The following is a 21,967-nucleotide window of genomic DNA, read 5'->3' as shown; positions in this document are numbered from 1 at the left end:
TTTCCGGGCGGGCGCCTCCCCCGCTCTCGGTGCTTTCGCTCTGCCGTTCTATCCCTCTTCCTCTCTATGACTCGGTCGAGCGTTCCACAGCTTTGTAGCTCGAGGCGGGGCTTTTCCTTCCTGGCTCCGCCCCCCCCGCATTTTCCCCCGCGTGCTGAGGGAGGCGCTTTCTAAAGCCGAGCTGGAGGAAGGTGAAGGAGGCAGAGCAACACAAGGACTGGGCGCGCGAGGTACGGAAGTGGCTCGTTCCCTTGGCAACGGAGGGGTAAGAAGAGTAGCTGTGTTGCCGAGGCAACGGAGCTGGTGTGTCGTGGGGAGGCATACTCTGTGTCCCCAGGCTGAGGTTATTGGGGGAGAAGGGGGGGTTGTATAAGAGGGGCTGCTGTTGCTGCTGCTGTTGGGGTTGTGGTGTGGTGGCCTACTTGGAGCCAGAAAAAGAAGGGGACTGCTATTGATGTGCAGGGGTTTTGGGGGGGCACATGCCACTCACTTGGGCATCACTTGTGTGACTTGGGGGAGGGCTGTGTGTGGTTGCCAACTTCTCAAGCAGCTGTGTGACTGTTCCACGTGTGGAGCTAGGAGGTGCTAGTGTTTGTGATCTCCCTGTCCTGAAAGCATCCCCTGATGGCTTCTGCGCATTAAGCTGCTGTTCGGGCAACAAGGGCAGACCATGCTGGGTCCCCCCCCCCAGACCAGGAATTTTCAACCTTTTTTGTCTCACTGCACACTGACAAGGTGCTGAAATTGTCAAGGCGCACCATCAGGTTCTTGACAATTGACAAGGCGCACCATGCTGCCAGTGGAGGGCTCATATTGCTCAACGGTCCTACTAATAAATGACCTCCTCCCAAATTCTTGTGGCACACCTGTGGACCATTCGCAGCACACCAATTTGCCATGGTGCAGTGGTTGAAAATGGCTGATCTGTAGGGATGACTCTGCCTCTGGTAAATGCTTGTCTCCTTAAAAACAGAGAGTCACAGCCCAATCCTATGCATGCCTACTCAGAGGTAAGTCCCATTAGAGTCAATGGGGCTTACTTCCAGGAAAGTGTGGATAGAATTGGGCTGTCACGCAACAACTTGTATATTTAACCTATTTCATTGCTGAGCTGTGATGGTTCAAAAGCATTTCCTGATATCCTATCTAAATCTGCTCTGCCTTAACTTGGTTTTTGTCTTTCCCTTGGGACTTGAATAAATAGCTCCCTTTCATCTTTATAGCAGTCTAGATATTTGCAAACTGATATCGTGTATTACTTAAAAACTCTCTTCTCTAAATCAAACAAATCCAGTTCTCTACTCTTTTTTTTATACTGTATGTCATAACTTCTGAACTTTGTGCTGTTTTTCCTGTCCCATACATATTTAAAACAGGAGGATGAAAACTGGACATGATACACAATTGTTAATAATACCAGGCTTGGTTCCATTGCAGATGTTTCTGCAGACAGTAGGATTGGGTATTTGAGCAGTCCAATGGAATATTATCAAGTATTCTAAAGCAGTGGTTCTCAAGTGTTTAGTGTCTGGACCCACTTTTTAGAATGAGAATCTGTCTGGACCCACCAGAAGTGATGTCATGACCAGAAGTGACATCATCAAGCAGGAAAATTTTTAGCAATCCTAGGCTGGAATCCTACCCACACTTACCCAGGTGTGACTATCATTGTTAAAAGTAACCTGTTAAAAGTGCAGATCTGTAACATTTCCCTGTATTTCTTCCTGTATCTCACAGCGGCCCACCAAATGCCCCAGGGAGCACACCAGATAACAAGAAACCTCATCCTGGTGCCCTCCCTTGCATCTGGCATTCTGACATAACCCATTTCTAAAATCAGGAGGTTGCGCATACACATCATGGCTTGTACCCCGTAATGGATTTTTCCTCCAGAAACTCGTCCAATCCCCTTTTAAAGGCGTCCAGGCTAGACGCCAGCACCACATCCTGTGGCAAGGAGTTCCACAGACCGACCACACGCTGAGTAAAGAAATATTTTCTTTTGTCTGTTCCAACTCTCCCAACACTCAATTTTAGTGGATGTCCGCTGGTTCTGGTGTTATGTGAGAGTGTAAAGAGCATCTCTCTATCCACTCTGTCCATCCCCTGCATAATTTTGTATGTCTCAGTACAAAAGGCATTGTTCGCATCGTTATTTCATGGAATATAATGTGGCTGTTAATTAATTAAACCAATTAATTAACTAATTGGTTAATTAATTAAACCAATAACCTAATCCTGTAGCTCCATAGAATTTGCTCCCAGGAAAGTATATGTAGGATTACAGCCAAAGTGAACAATATTTAGTGTGCCAACCACATCTCTAGAAACATGACTGTATATCGATATTGGCATCAACCTGATGCTTGTGTTACGGATGACTAGAATCATAACAATTCTAGATGTTAAGAATATAAGAAGAGCCCTGCTGCTGAATCTGACCAAAGTCTATCTAGCCAGCATTTCCTTTCCAGTTGTGGTCAGCCAGATGCCTCTTGGAAGCTTACAGAAATGGCATGGACAGCAGCCTTCCCTTGTCCCAGCCCTCTTGTTCAGAAGTTTTAACTTGGAGGTTCCACGTAGCTTTCATGTCTACTAGTCATTGATGGATCTCCCCCTCCTCAAATTTGTCTGATCCTTTTAAAAAGTCGTCTTGGTGGTTCTTAGCTTTACTCTGCTGAACAGTTGACTTTGTTTTGATTGGATGACATAACATTATGAGAGAATAGTGTTTCTATATCCACTTTCCATACGCCATTAATATAATAAATTGCTCACTTGCAAATTTGATGTTGGAGCATTTGGAATGAAATATCTATTTCTGGTCTCTGTGGATGGCAGATTCTTTACCTGGGATAGAAAAACCAGTCAACAGAATCCAGTGTAACAAGGGTAAAGCACAGTGGCAAACTGAAGAATAATGGACTATCAACCAGAGTAATGTGTAACTGAGAGTCAATGACTGTAATAGTCCTGTGTTTTTAATTGGGACTAGTCCTAGACCTATATTTTTATCTTGCCCCCTCTCCATGAAAGGGCAGGATAAAAATATGTATAATAGGTTTAGTTAAGTGCTTATCAGTCTGAGATCACCCAGTAAACTTCATTTCAGGATTCATGGCTATTCTCTTCCCAAGTCCAGTACTATAGCCATTATACTGTTCAATGTGAACTCTGTTTCGTGAAATGCTGGCTACAGCAGAAGGCACAGTACTGATTGTGTCTAAGAGTGCATGTATAGTACCCAAAACATCTCAATTCTGTGTCAGGGAAGCCCACATTCTGCTTTCAGAATGAATTACATACACCCAATAAACTTGGGTTTTCATGATCCAGGTTTACAAATAATCTGATAACACAGGCCTACAAAATTGAGGGTCATAAAATTTTTTCCCAAACTTTATGGTGGTTTGATATGAATTTGGGGTGCCGATTCCAAAAATGGCATCTGTTTTGCCCTATCATGTCTAGTTTTGGAGATATAGTGTAGCCTCATTAGTGAATGGTTCAAGCAGCTTCCTCATGAGGAAGCCATGGTGTATGCTTCCTCATGAGGAAGCTGCTTGAACCATTCACTAATGAGGCTACACTATATCTCCAAAACTAGACAGGGCAAAACAGATGCTAACTTCGGAATCAGCACCCCAAATATACCCTGGAATTGGTGTAAGCAAAATGTATGTTGGTCTGTGTAATTAGGAGTGAGAACCAGGAGGGAAATCTCAAAGAGATGGTCAGTGGGATTAGGATGCTTGAGTAGTGGCCATTTTAGAAACTGCAAGGAGTTAGGCAGGACAAAAATCCTTGTTTTCTGACTGCTGGAGATCTACCTAGTGCCTTCAGGTTTCAGTGTCTTTTGTACAAGCATTTTGAATCCAGTATCTTCTTTTCCTTTAGTAATGAGGACTAGAAACTTCCCTTTAAGAATATGAAATGGAAGCTCTCATTTTGAGATGGTGTATCTATCCAAGTTGTAAGTTACTTTGATTAAAATAATGTACACCCCTATTAGCTACACAAGATGCTGGATTTTGACTGGTTTGGGTTAGCAACTGCTCTTTGTTCTCATAGTAACAGAAAAGCATTTCTCCAAGTGCTCCCACCATCAAAAAATAGCCATGTACCTATAAGCAAATAGGTGTTCTGCTATGGTTACTTGTAAAACATCTTTCCTAAAACTTCATTCACTGTTTTGGGTAGATTGGCTAAGACTCTCTGTTTAGACAAGACTCTGTTTAAACAGCAGTGCTATCTTTCACTTTATCTTGGTTGCATAATGACTACTTGTTTTTAAATTGTTTAATTTAACCATCCTTTTATCCAGAACCATTAGCTGCCTCAAGAGCCCTTGCTGGACTAGTATGCAGAATATGCATTTAAAAACGTAATTAAAACGCTTGGCCTGCTCATTAGAAGGGTAGGCTACATTATCACAGTTATAGGAAGGGTATAATTTGCTCAGTTGATCTTGAGATGAGGGATATCAAAGCACAAGTTTCCAGGTTTAGATGGTTGATAAAAGTCTAATGGGATAACTCCTCCTTGGGGGCAGTCAAAACACTGAATAAGGCAAATCTGCTCTGGGTTAAAAAAAATCATGGGTAATATATTTACAGTGTTCTTTTAGACAAACCACAGCCCAGTGTTCTTGGTAACATGCCACTGGATGCACCATCAAAGATGTTTAACATGCATCAGCCTAGCTGGAGACGTTGCCTGAGAGCTGATATAAAGATAAAGATACAGATTTAAAACGTTTGTGATGTTAAAGTAACAAAATCAACAACAAAGATGTTTTTAATACAGGTATCTAGATTTAATCTTTTAATATTAGTATTTATATACCACTTTTCAGCAGAAAGTTCACAGAGCAGTTTACAGAGAAAATCAAATAACTATTGGCTCTAATGGCTCCCTGGCCCTAAAGGGCTCACAATCTAAAAAGATGCAAAAGAACACCAGCAGACAGCCACTAGAAAAGACACTGCTGGGGTGAGGAGGGCCAGTTAACCCTGCTAAATAAAAGAGGAGCACCCACTTTATCAGTTTCTTTGTGATCTTTGTGTCTGTTGGGAGAACTTATGTGGGGAGGCGTTCATTCAAATTCTGGGCTCAGAACTTTTAGAACTTCGAAGCTCAAAACCACCACTTTGAGAGATCACAGTTAGGTTAGGTTTGTTTGAAGAGCTACTTTCTGGCTTTAAAGACTCTATGAGCCCAATCCTATGCTGGTGGCAACGGCTGCCATGCAAGTGCTGTAAGGCGCTTCACTGCCAGTGGAGAACACGTGGTGCCATTGGAGAGGCCAGTGCCACTCAGAAGCTTCCAGGGGTCTCTCCGGATAAGGGAACACTTGTTCTTTTGCCCAGAAGTAAGCCTCCACCGTCCAAATGGGTCTGCTTGCATGCGTGCTTGGATCTTTGCTGGAGCAGAACTGAGTGAACCTGGGGAGATGGATCGAGGCCGGGAAGAGGGATAAGATGGCAGTGCTGCTGATTCCACTCCTTCTCACTCTGGTCTCTTCCTCTCCTCTCCCCATCCCCTGCTCTGATTTAAAAACAAGTAGCCAGTAATTGCTGCTGTTGGTTGCTGCTGCTTGGCTAAGGTCACTCTAAATGGCATGTCGGGTTTTGTGTCAGCTGTAAAGGACCTTGTGCTGCCAAACAGTAGTTCTGGCAGCCCAAGTAATGGCAGCCCATTAGTATTAGTGTAACTGTGTAAAGATGCTACTTAGTTATAACAGCATATTTTCATGATTGTATTAAGCAACTAGAATGCATCCAGAAAATATCCGGCATGTTTAATCTCCTTAGTCTTTAACTTTCAGCCACATGATCTTGGCATGTCTTGGACAGATTTCACATGTGCCCCTAAAAGCTCTTTTGAGCCTTTTTCCTGCTGTTAGGGTGCATGTGTGACAGAGAGGAACACAGTTTTAAATACGCTTGTACTAGATTAAAAATCATGTGATAGCCATGTAAGAGGGTGGATTTATAAACATATTTCAACTTTCCTGCATGTTTTGGTCACCTGTGAGCAGATGCATTGTACCTAAAGTGCATTTTTAATCTTTCACCATCCATTTCTCCCACACCTTTGTTGTATTTGCCCAAAGAATTTTGCGAAAGGCTTTTAACATATTTTAATCATTTCTTCCTGTAACAGAATAATCTTTTTGGTTATTATTAACAATTGGGATCTTCTTTCCCAGTTGTTCCTCTCTTTTTCCATGGAAAAAAAGCTTGGTCTCTTCTTTCTACCAACACTTCACCTCTTCCTTCACTTATAAAACTGCCAAGGTGGGTAGAGTTTGGGGAGTCTCATCAATTTCGCAGGTGCCTTTTTGGGGGGGAATGGAGAAAAGGGCATATCTGTACAGAAGAGCAGGTGCCTGAAAGTAATACTACTTGATTTTTGAGAAATATAGCACAATTGGTGAAACTGACAAGGCTTTCCCTGGAGGTTATCAGCTTGCCATACTGAATGAAATGGTTGTGGACTGACTAGCTAGCTAAGGCGGAAATGGCTGGGAGCTGTACACGATATCAGGCTATTGTCAACCATGCACTCATGAGGATGCATTGGAGTCTTGACTTGTCACTGGGCAGTGTTTATGATAGGAAGGTAGAGAGTTGGGTAGGGTGCATTTTCTAGTGTTAGCTGGAGGGTATATGTTGGCATCTACCTTGTTTAAACCATAGTTTAACTATAGTTCCTTCGTGTCTTGGTTGTTAATGTGGTGTGTTTGCTGTATTTTGTATGGGGATCATTTGTGTTTTTCTCCCATGTCTTGTTCACATGATGATTGTAGGTATCCCAGTTAAGTGTGCATAGCATTGTAGCCTGAGTTTTTTCTCTGTCTTATCCTCGCCACTGTGATTGTGTTGTGGTTTATGATGGAGGCATATCTGTGATGAGAGTGGCTTGAGATTTTGTTCTGTCTTTCTTTGTTTTGCTTTTTCGTAATGTTCTAGTTTTCTTCTCTATTCTGATTTTTTTCAATTTATCGTATCATTCTTATCATTCAATCGTATGTATTGTATCAATTTATCGTATCATATCGTATCATTCAATCATAATGTTTTTGTTTTCTTCTCTACAATGCTCTAGTTTTTTTCTCTGTTTTGATTTTTTTCAATTTATCGTATCATTCAATCATAATGTTCTTGTTTTCTTCTCTATTTTGATTTTTTTCAGTTTAATTTCTTATTTAATTCAGTGTTTTTACTTGGTGGCTTGTTCAGTCTCTGGCCGTGATTCAAATTTGTATTGTTTAGGCCCAGGTAAGTGTGCATAGTATTGTAGCCTGAGTTTTTTCTCTGTTTTATCCTGGCCTCTGTGATTGTGTTGTGGTTGTTCTGTGTAATTTGTTTGTAATGTTCTTGTTTTCTTCTCCATTAGATTTTTTTCAATTTATAATATCATTATAATATCATTCATTTCCAATTGTAATGTTCTTGTTTTCACTTAGTGGCCTGTTCAGTCTCTGGTTGGGATTCGAACTTGTGTTGAGACTGAAGTGGGCAAAAAACTTACTTACACATACTTTAACCACTAGGCCACTGTGGGTAAAGAGATGCTGCGCAGCTTTAGCTCTACAAAGGCAGCTATGCAGCTGCTGGACTCCATTCAAAAGACACTTCAGGGCTCTAAGAGGCTTCCACTCCTTCGAGCAAGTGCGGTTGCAGCGGCTGCTGTTCGAGGCCACCGGCACCGTGCGACCTTGAAGCAGCTGACAAGCTGAGCTGAGTTATTCCATCTGCTCTGAGCGTGGGAGGATGGAGGCCAGAATGTGCGACCAGAGCAAGAAAGAAACATCTGAATGTTGTGGTTTCTTGAAAGATAGAACCTTCTTTCAATTGTAAAAATCCCTATGGGGATTTAATAAGCCTGCCTATGTAAACCGCCTTGAATAAAGTCTTGAATAAAGACCAAGAAAGGCGGTATATAAATACCTGTATTATTATTATTATTATTATCTAAAGCAGGAAAAACATAACTTGTGAACTATGTTAATGTGTGCTAGTGGAATTTTCTGAATGATTGTTAAAGGACTTAGGACCAAGTCCTATCCAATTTTCCAACACTGGTGCAGCCGCAATGCAGCCTCAAGGAAAGTGAACAAATGTTTCCATGCCTTAAGGAGGCCTCTGTGACTGCTGCTCCACCACAAGATCCAGTGCATGCCCCATTGGCACAGTTGCACCAGCACTGGAAAATTGGATAGGATTGGGTCCTTAATAATGTATGTGATTGTGGCCTTTGTCTACACAGGAAAACCTGAAAGTGTTGGAGTTTATTGCTTTCAAGCAAAATCTTTGATTCTGCTTTATTTCCTTTTATCTTTCTACCATGTTGTTCCCTGTATCGGTAGCAAGCTGCTCCAATTTTCTATTAAGTAAGGGCCCAATCGTATCCAATTTTCCAGTGTCGGTGCAGCCATGCCATTGGGGCATTCACTGAATCCTGTAGTGGGGGGCAGTCACAGAGGCCTCCTCAAGGTTTGGAAACATTTGTTCTCTTACTATGGGCTTCATTGTGGCTGCATCAGAGCTGGAAAGTTGGATAGGATTGGGCCCTGAGTCCCTTCTCTGCTTTCAAATACCTTGTACCTTTTTGTTTTAATGTGCAACCTATCCAAAATTGAATGCTCAGATCAGGATGATTACAAAGAGAGAGAGAGAGAGAGAGAGAGAGAGTGTTCTCATGTGCATGTGTGATACCAACTAAAAATGGATAAAATATATCTGATGCTAAAATTCTGATGCTGGCTCTAGCAAGAAAAATAATTTTAAAAATTCTTCACATTTTAAAACACTATTTGGGCTTGAATTTTGGTGGTTCTCTACAACTTATGTTAGGGGCTGTTGCTGAAAATTCCTCTCTATACATCCTTTGTGTCAGAACTTGGTATGCAGAGTATTATTATTAAGAATACTCTGCTTTTCAACAAAAAAAAAGTTCTAAAAGTTTTACAGAGAAACTTAGAGTGCAATCCAGAAGATGTGCTTGAATGGTGCAAGTACCCTGCGCTGGGAGTATCATAAATGTGCCATAAAGCATGTTTGCGACTAATCTTGTGCTGACTGGCATCAGGATGCAGGTCTCTTCTTGTATGCTCCCTGATGCACCTTATGCTGCACCCCGAACCCCAACTTGCGGGGTGCCTAAAGTGTTGTGGCCGATTCCACCCCTTCCTGGCCCAGATCCACTTCCTGGTCTGCCCTCTCCACATCCAAGAACGCCCCTCCTCGTTCCCTCAGCCATTGCAGCAAATTTGCTGGTGCTAATCAGAAAAGCCCCATAGGGGTGGCTAGCGTGCAACAAGAGGTAAAGGGGAAAAATCCTCTTACCCTGACTTGCGCTCCAGCTGGCATCTGACTTGTGCTGGATACAGCATAGGTCACTTGGCCTGCTTGTTCCAGCACAAGCTAGGATTGAACTGCCCAATAAATAAATGGTTCCCTGAACCAAAAGGGCACCCAGTAAAAGATGGTGTTTCTAAGTGGTGGTCTTGGTTGATCTTGGATTAATGGATTCTGGCTTCAGGGTTTCTAGGTCAAATCCAGCAACTTCGACTTGAAGGCATAGGTATAGTGTTCCTGCAGTGGCTTTTACTTTTCAAGAGGTGTGTGGGCTACCACTTCTTAAATCAGCTGAAGTTACTGGCTGATCTTCCATGGAGGGTATGTATAAGCTACATTACAGTAGCATAACTTTTCCTGGAAAGTCTTTCCTCATCTATTTTAGCAGTTGTGCAATTTCTGTTGCCCCTGAAAACACTTGCCCTCTGCCATTTCTCGCTGCTGTCCTGTTTTGTCCAACCTGTAAGGCACTTGTCATCTCTGCATTGTGTTGCACTAACCTTTGGTGCTAAACCCATGTCGAATAAAAACATTATTTGTCACTAGCTCAACATTCTTCAACCTTGGGGTAGGAACCCCAATGGGGTCATGAAGCCTCAGTTGTGAGGTCTCCACAACTTACATGAATGAAAAAGGTTGAAGAGCACTAGACTAGAGCACTGTCAGGTGCTCCACCAGGAGAGCACCATCACTGCCAGGGGAGGCATCTAGTGTACCACCTCAGATACCAGGAGATTGTGTCCCAGTCTTGCTCAGGTTCTTAGCAATTGTGCTAAATTTCTATGCTTTCTATGCTTTCACTAGTGCCAGCCTTCATGGTAACTTTTTCTTCTCTCTCTGCTAAGAATATTTGGTTACAGTGAACATTGCTGGGAAGGTGTAAAAGGGGCAGGGGTTGGGCAGCAACGGGGGTAGGGAGTGAATGGATAGGGTCCTGGGGGGGGCTGGTCCCCAGTCTCATATTTTATTTATTTATTTGGGGTCGTTGAACAAAAGAAGGTTGAAGACCACATCATCCATGAGTTTGCAATCCATGGATTTGACTTGCTGTGCATCGCAAGTCTGTGATGGACTTTGGAGGACTTCCTGGAGGCAAATGGAGATTGTGTCTGGGAGCTCTTCTGAGGCGCGGGGAGGTTGAGTGTGGCCTTCCCATGCCTCTGAAGGCCTGCCAGAGCCATCAGAAAGGCACTTCTAGTGCTTTTGCTAAACTGGAAGTGCCTTTCTGAAGGCTGCGGTAGGCCTTCTGAGACATGGGGAGGCTGCACACAACCTCCCTGTGCGTGCCTCAGAAATCATCCAGACATGACCGTCACTTCCAGTCATGTCCAAAGATCTTGTGAGATCCGACTGCAAATTTCATTCTCTCTCTCTCTCGTGTGTGTGTGAACTGAGAATCAACTATAAATTGATAGATAAATAGTCCCACTAAAGCTTCTCATTCTTTCTCCAGAATGCACATGCTTGGGGTGTGTACTGCTTCACTTGGCTCGCTGGGTCTCATGCGGTTTTTTGGAGTGCCCTGGTCATGGAGCTTTGCAGCTGCTTTGGGCATTTACATTGGTAGCGGTGGCTGGAGATTTCTCCGGATCATCTTTAAGACAGCCCTGAGAGATCTCCTGTAAGTACAACTTTCTCTTATGTGGTAATGTGTCGGTTTTGTTGTTGCCATAAACAGTAAGAGAGTCGCTCAAACATACCTGCCTCAGTGCTGAAGACTCTAATGGGCTTAAGGTTGTGATCTCTGCCATGTACAAGTACACTGATGACAATTGCATCCTTGCTATGTCTCCTTCCTCCCGCCACCCCAGGAGTTTGTTAGCGTGACCTAAAAGAATGTGGAGCAATAGCTTGTAGTAAATTGACTTTCTTGCTGTTAAGATATCAAGATATAACTTGTACTAAATCTTCTCTTGTTCTGTTAAGTGTGGTGTACATATGTGTCATAGGAGCCAGGCTTCAGGAGCTTGAGATAGCTTCAGGAGTTTATCCAGGGACATGGCTGAGTTGTCTGCCTCATGTGTGCTAAAGGAAATGCTATTTTGAAATGTAGCAAACAACCTCTAAAGCATTTGCCAAACTGCTTTAGAAGCTGTGTATCATGGTGTTCCTACACATCTTAAAGACGTGGCCCCTCCAAAAGCCCCAAGGCTACTGTTTATGTTGAAATATATGAATTATAATCTAGGAATACCAAAACTACATTATGTTCTTGGTATAGGCTTGTTAGAAATTTAAGGGCCCAATTCTTTCCATCTTTCCAGTGCAAATGCAGGTGTGCCAATAGGGTGTGCACTGCATCCTGCAGGGGGAGGACAATCGTGGAGGCCTCCTTAAGGTAAGGGAACATTTGTTCCCTTAACTGGGGGCTATGTTGCGGCTGCATCGGCACTGGAAAGTTGTATAAGATTGGGCTCTTGGTCATTTGAGCCCTTGGTTTGGTAATTATAGCCAAAGAGGCATAGGGAATAGAATGATCACTTTTCCCAAGCTTTTGTTTTTTCTATAAGTTAAAATATACAAGAAGGGCTAAGTGCCCCCTCTTCTGTTCTCTCCATAAAATTCCAGCACTTTGAGGGTGTTTTCTTTTAAAAAAATAAAACAAACAATATCTGTTACAAAGAAAAAAGAATCCCAGCACAACATATAACAGAGACACCAGTTCAAATTTTGCTCACCTATGCAGCTTGCCCAAGGTCAGTCACTAGTTCCCGACTTACCTCATTGGGAAAGAAACTGCACATATGCTACAAAATACAAACAAGAATGTGAAGAAAAACACTCCTTAAGGGCCAGTGTTTCCTGTGTAGAAATTGCACATTCATAGGAAGTTGCATGAAATCTGAATGCAGATGATTTGTATAGGAGTTTCACGATATTTATTAAATAGATGCGGTTTCCATGTTGGAAATTTGAAATGTGTGACATGGCCCTAAACTCCCTTATGTGTGTTCTACTCTGTAATTGATACTGGAGTTTATTTTCTGCAAGTTCATGCATTTTTGAAGCTCCTTTGTTGTCCAAGTATTTAGGGCTTCTGCCCTCACAAATGCTGCTTCACTTCTTACAGTGGCTGTCACTGCCCTCTGGGTCTCAACTTCCTCCCAACTGCATGGCAAGTGAGAACTACTGGCAGAGAATAAAGCCCCCCTTAAGAATATGGAAAGTGCAGCTAATGCTTGAAAAGACTCTTTTGTTCCTTTTCTGGCAGAGTTTGGGGTAGGGTCACTGTGACAGGCCAACCTCATTTGGCAAAATGCCAGCAGCCTATTACTAAACCACTCTTCTCCCCCCCCCCCCACAGCTCTTGCATTGGGCAGTCATAGTTGGGAGGGATGATTCTGTCAGGAAGGGATGATTCTTAGATTGCCACTTTTTTGTAGTGGTAGTATAACCTGGGAGTTTTCTGAACCTTTCTTTGATCAGGAGTCAAAAGAAGGTTATAATTAGTGTTATCTGGGGAGATAAGATCTGTTAAGTGCAGTTCAACTGTTCTCTGTCTTGATCTGTGACATTTTTATTACCTGTCTCTTGAGTCCAAAATGGGATGCCCACATTGAACTCAACTGTCCATTACAGTGAATGTCATTCTTCCTAGTTTGGCTAGCAAAAAGATCAGTTGCCCTCACCGGAAATCTTACCCTAATATCCCAACTTTTAAATCTTAAATTATAGCTATCTGTAGTTCTTTGCAATACTTTTTCTCAATTCCAGAGTGTTGTGATTCAAGCTGCCTCTAGGGTCTGCTTTAGATCAAAAGTCTAACTAGTAAATTGACAAATCAGTCTTAAGCAGCAATCCTATGAACATTTACCTGGGAAGAAGCCCCATAAAATATAGTGGTATTGTCTTTTGCATGTTTATTTAGAAGATTACACTAGTAGGCTGCAATCCTGCACACATATACTTGGGAGTAAGTCCATTGAATTCTCTTTTCAATACACTTGCTTAAAATGGGGCATTTTTGCTAGAGGCTTGATGCCTGCATATTTATTAATATTTATCAGTAAATGCCCACATATTTATGCCCATAGAGACAACATAATGCTTTTGCCCAAGTCTTGTCCACATTTTTTGCAGGCATCTTATCCCATTTTTCAAGCAAAAGGCCCTCAGAGCTATAAGGTAAGAGTTAGAAGCAATAAAACAATAAAATTGGTACAATTAAAAAAATTAGCCAGACTAAGTTAATAAGCAGTGTAAAAATTAAAAGATCAAAAAAGGTCTGGGCAGTTAAATAGATTTCTTCATTTGTACTAACAAGATCCCTGACCTGGCATCCCAGACGACAACGGGATATGCAAGAGGTCCTCTCCAAAATATCTTTGGGCATTGGGGACGTATAGAGAAAGGTGGTCCAAGAACCTTGGACTTGGAGGGTTTAGAACTTCAAAGGTCATAACCAGCTCTTTGTGCCTGGAAGCAAACTGGTGACCAGCGGCAGCCAGAATAACGAAACCAAAATGTATCATAATATTTTGCCCTCTGCAATCCAAAGAGGATGTTACTAGAGCAATGTTTCTCAAACTGTGGGTCCGGACTCACTAGGTGGGTCGTGAACCAATTTCAGATGGGTCCATATTCATTTCAATATTTTATTTTTAATATATTAGACTTGATGCTATCATGGCATGTGACTGTATTTGGGGAAATGTTACAGATCTGTACTCTGATCTGCTCTGTATATGCTTTTAACAGTGATAGCAAATGGGACACTCCTAGATAAGAGTGAGAAGGATTGCTGTCTAGGATTGTTAAAACTCTTCCTGCTTGATGATATCACTTCTGGTGGGTCTTGACAGATTCTCATTCTAAAAAGTGAGTGCGTCATGGTGCTAAAAGTTTGAGAACCACTGTACTAGAGCATGGATGACATGAATATTTCCAAATATTCTCTGCGAAACCACCTGAAGTAGTTGCAATTTCCGTTTGTTTTGAATTGACTTTAGGGATGCTAAAGGGCTAAGCATAGACTTTTTAATGAATGGGTTAATTTTGCTTGCTTCTCTCTACTTTCAAATACAGCTGGAATTGGAAATGCAGGATTTGGGTTGCAAAGTGTTCTCTGCACCCTCTACTCCCCTTACTGATTCATTTGCTACATTCATCAGAATGTACACAAAATGAAGACAATGTGTTCTGTAATATATCACATGATGGTTACACACATGTGGTTTCTGCTGTCTCCCTGCAAAGATTCTCTTGTTCTGTTTTTGTAAGGCATTCAATTGCCAGTAGGCAAGACAGTTCAACTGTGAGTTACTGTTTCCCACACATTTATTTTGGATACAGCAGTACTTTGCACTTTAGGCTAGGGTAGCCATTTTCAACCACTGTGCCGTGGCGCACTGATGTGCCGTGAGTAGTCCACGGGTGTGCCACAGGAATTTGGTGGAAGGTTATTTATTAATAGGGCCAATGGGAGGTGTGAGCTCCCACTGGTAGCATGGTGTGCCTTATTAATTGTCAATAACCTGGTGGTGTGCCATGACCATTTTAATGCCTTGTCAGTGTGCTGTGAGATGAAAAAGATTGAAAATCACTGGGCTAGGGGTTAGAGCATAGATGAAATTTTAAAAATGGATGAATGTAAAAGAATAGCGTTATTTAGCGTGCAAATTTATTTTGGCCTGCAAAAAAACAGAAATTAACTATGTAACACATACAAAATGCATACAAATCCTAAATAAACATACAAACATAATGGAAGATTGGATGAAATCGGATAAAAGAAGAAAGCAAGTGGACAAAATTTGAAATGCGGGTATAACTGAAAACAGCTGAAAGAGCAAAGCAATCTTGCGACAGGTCCTTGTCTTCAGCTGGAAAATATTGTGCATGTTGATAGTGCTAAATAACCAATCACATCTTGTCTTATTATCAGAACAAACAAATAAATAGGAGGGTTTCTGTAATAAATAGATTGTGTGTTTCTTTGGCTAGTATCTTAGGCTAGATAACAAGACAGTGTAATGCAAAGAAATAACCATTTGCTTAAAGAGGAGACTGAGAGTAAAGATTGTTTTATTATGAAGGAACAAAGGTAAAAATAGTGCACATGGAGAAATAATAGGGATACATTTCTTTGACCTCCTAATAACTGAATGCAGTACATTTAGCATTCATGGTGGCTGCATGTGAAGTGTGTTTGGTGCACCCAGGAGAAATCAGAAAAAGGTAAGGGGGGGCTTGTAGGGAAGGATTTTAGGGATTCCTGTTCTTCTACCCCAGCTGCTAGCCACTGAAGCCAAAGAGAATGTGATATGGGGGGAAGAGATAGTAAAAGGTTTCTGAGCACAATTATAGCTACCTGTCGTGTAGAACAGTGATCTTCCAGAGGGTGCTGTAGGCAGTGGACATGCTGACACAGCACAACACAAGTATCCAGAATCACCCATGGATAGCTGAAATCGCAGCTATGGGCGAACGCCCATCCCTGCGGTCTGGAGGCTGCCTTGCTCTGAAAGCGAAAGGAGATCTGTTCCCCTTGCCTCCGGAGGGGCTTCTGAGTTCAGCAGAGGCCGTGGACATCTATCCATGGCCTCTGCTAGGCTCAGACTGAGTTTAGGGCTCAAATCACGTGACCTCTGGTTTCATGGAGAAACTGGTAGTGGCATGAAGTGCTTCCCTGGGCCTCCTAATGCCTTACAAGGCATTAAAAATGTCACTTCCAGAAGTCACATGATTTGAGATTTAAAGCTCACTCTGAGCTTGGCAGAGGCCGTGGATGGCTCAGCTCTGCAGAGTTCAAAAGAGGGTGCACGTGGGAGGGTCTGGACCTGATCTGTTGATACAGAATCTGCAGATAGGGGGCCCCCCTGTACTTTTTTTGGTTGAAAAGCATTATGTAAATAATATATCCTGGAAACTTTGTTGTGGAGACATTTTATATTTGGTCTCCTTCGAAACAATGTGATTAAGTTTACACATTATGTTAAATATGTATTAACTGCAGTTACTGCTTGCTGTCAGCATCACATTTATAGTACCTCATGGTAAGAGACCACAGATTATTGCTTCTTAGCATCCCAAAATGGGTGCTGGGCTGGGGGAGGTGTTAGGAAGCACTTGTAGCAAATATATAAAGTTGCTCTTTAACTATTTTTTTCTCAAGTACAAATAATGTTCAGTATGCCTCTTGGAGTCCTAGAATGCCACTCTGACTAGGGCATTTTTTTTGTTTTACATGGCTCTGGCTGCAATTCTATGCTGCTCATGACCCACTAGCCCAAGAGGGGCTTTTTCTTCAACTTACCCCCCCTTGTGCCAGCCTCTGCAGGGCTCTCCATTTTAGAATGTTTAAAAAATGTGACCGCGACCAACGTCTGGGTTGCAGTCACAAAACTGGAAGTGGGTCGTGATCATTTTTTTTAACCTTCCAAGATGCGGGTAGCCCTGCAGCAGAGGCGGTGCAAAGGGGGGTAAGTTGAAGAAAAAACCCTTTAGTCCATGGCAGTGGCTATCCTGAGGTTCGCGCTGCTGCCTTCCCCCCTCCCACCCCTGCAAAGACTTAATGGTTCAAAAACTCTACATGGGAGTTTGAGAACCACTGCTCTAGGGAATTAATCCTGTTGAAATAAGTGGGACTTGCTTTGGGGTGAATATGCACAGAATTATACAATAATATTCTCTGCTTTTACAGAGGAAAACTGAGTCTTATTCATAGAAAACCGAGCAGTGAATGCTTATAAGCTAGAATGGCAGGAAATGGAACTTCATGTTCAAGTCCTTAGAATCCAAATCCTTGTTCCTTGCTATTACTAGCATACCCAGAATAAATTGTGCAAAATGGCTTCCTCCCCAAAAGAAAAATCATGCAAATGTACCTACTCTATGCAGAGAACTTTTCTTGGTGTGGAATTTGCATTGTCTGAACGGAGATTTATTTTTTAGCACGCAGTATGTAGAGCCCTACCTATGGGCCTGGCACAACATAAGCAGCTCATGTACTGAAGTAGTAGTGTATAATGTATGTGATAGCTCTGCCTTTTGAAGGACGGGGATTTGAATGAGACAACTCCAAGATGATTGCATTGCTGTCCTTCCTCTCAGAGTTGGGAACATTGCATTTTGGAGTTATAGTAACAGATTATTATTTTTTCTTTGTTTCAGGGGGCTGTCAGTACTTCTACAAGTCAAATATGAATTGTACCATCACCGGAAAGCCAAGAGCAACGTCCCCAAGATATTCCAGAATGTGGTCCGCCGACATCCTGATAAAGTGGCCTTGATCTATGAGGCCACTGATGATAAATGGACATTCCGGCGTTTGGATGAATATTCCAATGCCGTGGCCAACTTTTTTTATCAGCAGGGTTTTCGCTTAGGTGATGTCATTGCAATATTTATGGAGAGTCGTCCTGAATTTGTGGGCTTCTGGCTTGGGATGGCCAAAGTGGGCATTGAGGGAGCTCTCATCAACTTCAACCTGCGTCTTGATTCTCTGAGTTACTGCGTGAAGACCTCTGGGGCAAAAGCCATCATCTTTGGCGGGGAGCTGTCTGCAGGTGGGACTCCTGTGGGTTTGGGTAGTGACTCCTTGAGCATTTTCTCTGTTGCTGTTCAGGAAAAACTTACCATTGTGAGGAGGAGTAATTTCTCTCAAGGGAAATAGCTGTAAGTGGCTTGCTTGGTGCCTGATGGAAGATCTGTATTAGAACTGGGATAAATTGCCACATCTTGAATTGGGTGATCTATCATGAAACAGCTCATCTCAAAGCTGTGCCGCAATTATTCTTAGTGCTGGAAGCAGGATTTTGTATCTGTTCATGCCCCATGTGGATGGTTGGAGGTGGTTAGAGGGCAGGGCAGGCAGTTGGAGACCAGCACCCACCTCCCTGTTCCCCACTTCATTCCCAGTTTACGTAATTAAAAGGATGAACAGGGGAAATAACTTTGGGTGGTTGCAGCATAAACTAGAGAGCCCAGGCAGAAAGAGGCCATCTTGGGAAAAACTCCCACCTAGGTTAAGAACCCCCAAATCTGGTGCTTTCCCTTACTCATACATTAGTGGAATGTGGGCAGTATGGGAGATGACACAACCCACACCCTCTTCAGCAAACTGAGACTCCCCACTTCTGAATTGCAGCATGAGGGTTCCTGCCTCACATGCCTCTACACCAGTGATTTTCTGTGTCACAGCACATTGGTGTGCCATGAATGGTCCGCAGGAGTTTGGGGGAGGGTCACTTATTAGTACTTATATTAGTATTTTGTGACCTTCCCTAAAAAAAGAACATGCACAAGTTTTGACTTGTGTGGCTTCTTTGCCTCACCATGTTATTTCCAAGCCTGAGTGAAACTCCAGGTAGCTCAGCAGTGCCAAGCTTCCCACCCAACCATAGAAAGGCAGGATTATTTAATATACACCAACTGAAGTCCAGAAATGAGTGGCAGCCAAGCAGATCAATCAAAAACACAAAAGAGGCATGGTTGTGGCTTTTTGGAAGCGCTTAGTTACATTGGGAGCCTGGAAAAATAATCTTGTTGATTTTCACAGTTTGTCACTGCTGAGTTAAACATTGATGAGTATTTCCTTTCATTTCTTGGACTGTTCAAATGCATGCAAGTCAGCAGAATTAACTGTTGCAGAAGAAGATGAGACAACAGAAATCATGAAAAAATATATTCTTAAAAGACTGATAGTGTGCCCTGATAGTTTTAGTGCCTTGCCATTATGCCATGAGATGAAAAGGGCTGAAAATTGCTGCTGTACTTCCTCAGTTGGTTACTGTCCAACTGAAGGGAAAGGAGTTTCCCCTTTTAACAATGGGGCCAAAGAATGGAGGCTTTGTGCATCCTATGGTCACGGCCTCTAGAGAAGTCCCTCTTCCCATAGTACTTCAGATTCTCTGACAGGGGAGGGAGTTGAGTTGCCTTTGTTATCTTCCTCTCTGCAAGGCAGCTTCACTGAGCCTCCATTTGCCAAGCTCTTCGCTAGTCTGCCCTTCCCCTGCCTCTCCCCGTCAGCACATTAATGGTTTGTCTTTCATACCTCCCAGTTCCAGTTGTGCCAGTTCTGACCTTCCTGCCTTGCTGATTCTCCTTCCTGCTCTCTAGTTGCCCCAGCAACTGGGGTGGGGCACAAGAAATCTTATTCCTCATGAGTGGATCAGGCTCACCCCACAAGTTCTTCCACAACTGTGTTTCTTTGGCCACCTGAGCGCAGTCCTTACTTTCCCATTGGTTACGCTGAAGGGAAGTTGCCCCAATCTGGCTTGGCTGGGTGTCAGCTGCTATAGAACTGGGCACAGATGAAACAATAAAAAGTGTAACGAAAGACCATAAAATATAAAGACAAGGAGAGGGAAACTATAAGGGTAAAGTATGGGTGGTCTGACCAAAAGAGACAAAAAAAGAGGGGTGGCAATGATTGGCAACAATTCTAAAAGGCAAGCAGAAAATAAAAGAATTCAGCTTATAGGGTACAGTGGGCCTTCCTTATCCACAGGCTCAGCATCCGTTGATTTGAATATATGTGGATGCTGGCCCTGCAGCTGGAGGGCCTCAGAGGATCTCCCAGATGCTGCAATTTCTTATGGGGCTGCACCCAGTTCTCTGGAGGTTGCTCCTGGCCACCTCAGAAGGCCTCCCAGATGCAACAGGAAGGCATTTCTGGTTTACCAGCACAAACTGGAAGTGCCTTCCAGTCATGTACAGGAGGTTTCTGAGGAGGCCAGGAGGCCACATGTGGCCCCCAGGTAAGTAATTACATTGTGTGAGGCCCCCATGGATTTCATTATCTGTAGAATTTGGGATCCATGGCAAGTCCTGGAACAGATCCCCTGCTGATACCAAGGGCTACTGTACAATCTCTACCCTGTTCCAAGGTGCTTCTGGCACCCACATTTGCAGTAAGGTGAGTTGGCAATGTCCCTTGTGAAGCATCAGGTTCTTCTGACATCAGAACTGGGCAAATGCTCAAAGTAGGATGTGTGACCTTGGGGTGTATGTGTGTGTTTTAAACATTAAGTATGTGGGCATTAATCCTGTTTAGCCTGTGGGCTTGGATATTGGTGGTGGTACATTTATTAAAATTAAAATTAAGAGTTATTGAATTAAGAGTTCTTAATTTTCCCTACACTTGGAAACCAGATAGGCTTTATGGTTCAGTAAGCAGGCTCAAAGCCAGGTACTTTGTTTAGTGATCAACTGGGGAAGAAAAAGATAAGAACAAGGGAACAATGACTACTGCATCTGGGTGACTGAGCAGCTCCATTGAAGTGGAGGCATCACAGAAGCCTCTAAGGCAGGGGTGCTCAATACGTCGATCGCGATCGACTGGTCGCCCCAAGGCAAAATGAGTCGATCGCAGGCTTCTCTCCTGTCCACGCATTCCTGGGAGTGAGCCCCTTTGACACTACTGGGGCTGACTCGTGAGTAGACCTGGAGAGGAGCCGCTGGCAGGCTTCTCTCCCGTCCATGCATCCCTGGGAATGAGCCCCGTTGACTCTACTGGGGCTGACTTACCTTTCCCCTGTTTTTGCACTGGTATGTATGGAGATCTGCCCCCCCCCCCAACTTCCATCTGTTGGTTCTGTGTGCAAGGGGTTTTGCACTGGTCTTGCTGTGATGTCTATATAGAGATCTTCCCTCCCCCACACCTTTCCCCTGTTTTTGCACTGGTCTGTATAGAGATCTGCCCCCCCCCACTTGTACTGGAATCGAGGAAGATCTGGTGAGGAGGTAGATGTGGTGTCAGCAGTGGCCCCTTTAAGGGTAAGGCCTGGGCATCCAGCAGAGTGTGCTGCACAGCTGCAGCCACTTGAAGGCAATAGGGCCCTCAGGGATATAAGAGCACCTGAGGCAGGAAGGGCTCCACTTATTTATGTGAGTCAGCCTTTTCCTACATGAAGATCATTAAGTTCCACCATGACTGATAAACATTTGGAAGTGTGCTTGAGGCTGGCTGTCAGCAGCTACTGTCTGGACTATGCATCCTTGGCTGTTTCACTTCAGTGCAAGTCATCAAAGTAAACTCAAGTAATTACAAAAATGTTTATAGTTAATTATGTTGTGTTGTGCAATATTGGCTCATGCGGTTATGCAAGGTACACCAACATACATTGTACACATATGTTATATGTTATGATGGCGTGAACATTGTAAAAAAACTGGTAGATCTCCGGGCCTTGCTGGGTTTCAAAGTAGCTCTCGAGCCAAAAAAGTGTGAGCACCCCTGCTCTAAGGCAGTGGTTCTCACACATTTAGCTCCGGGACCCACATTTTAGAATGAGAATCTGTCAAGGCCCACCGGAAGTGATGTCATGACTGGAAGTGACATCATCAAGCAGGAATATTTTTTGCAATCCTACCCATACTTACCCAGGAGTAAGTCCCATTGACTATCATTGTTAAAAGAATATGCATAGTAGCTTGTTAAAAGTACAGGCCTTTTAACAGGCCTGTACTTCCCCAAGTGCAGTTATATACCATGGTAGCATTAAGTCTCACGTATTAAAAATAAAATATTGAAATGAACGGGGACCCACCTGAAATTGGCTCGCAACCCACCTAGTGAGTCCTGACCCACAGTTTGAGAAACACTGCTCTAAGGTGATAGAGAGGTCCATAATGGATGGAAAATAGTGGAAAATTAGGAA

At 43.1% G+C, this 21,967-nt stretch overlaps 1 protein-coding gene across 2 annotated transcripts in view; it reads left to right on the top strand.

Moving 5' to 3' along the window:
• Positions 1-111: 111 nt before the first annotated feature.
• The window catches only part of SLC27A1 (solute carrier family 27 member 1), a 41,691-nt gene continuing 19,835 nt past the window's right edge, over positions 112-21,967 (top strand). The window contains exons 1-3 of one of the 2 annotated variants that reach the window (XM_066614846.1): positions 112-230; positions 10,819-10,986; positions 17,478-17,872. In XM_066614846.1, the coding sequence (XP_066470943.1) occupies positions 10,820-10,986; positions 17,478-17,872 (562 nt within the window). In that variant the 5' untranslated portion in view covers positions 112-230; position 10,819. Of the gene's footprint in view, positions 266-10,818; positions 10,987-17,477; positions 17,873-21,967 lie in introns of both variants that reach the window. The other variant, XM_066614845.1, reaches the window with a different exon arrangement.

The sequence above is a fragment of the Tiliqua scincoides genome, chromosome 2 (genome assembly GCF_035046505.1).
Source record: "Tiliqua scincoides isolate rTilSci1 chromosome 2, rTilSci1.hap2, whole genome shotgun sequence".
NCBI lineage: Eukaryota > Metazoa > Chordata > Lepidosauria > Squamata > Scincidae > Tiliqua > Tiliqua scincoides.
Note: the sequence above shows the minus strand (reverse complement) of the source record. Positions and strands in the feature narration are given on the sequence as shown.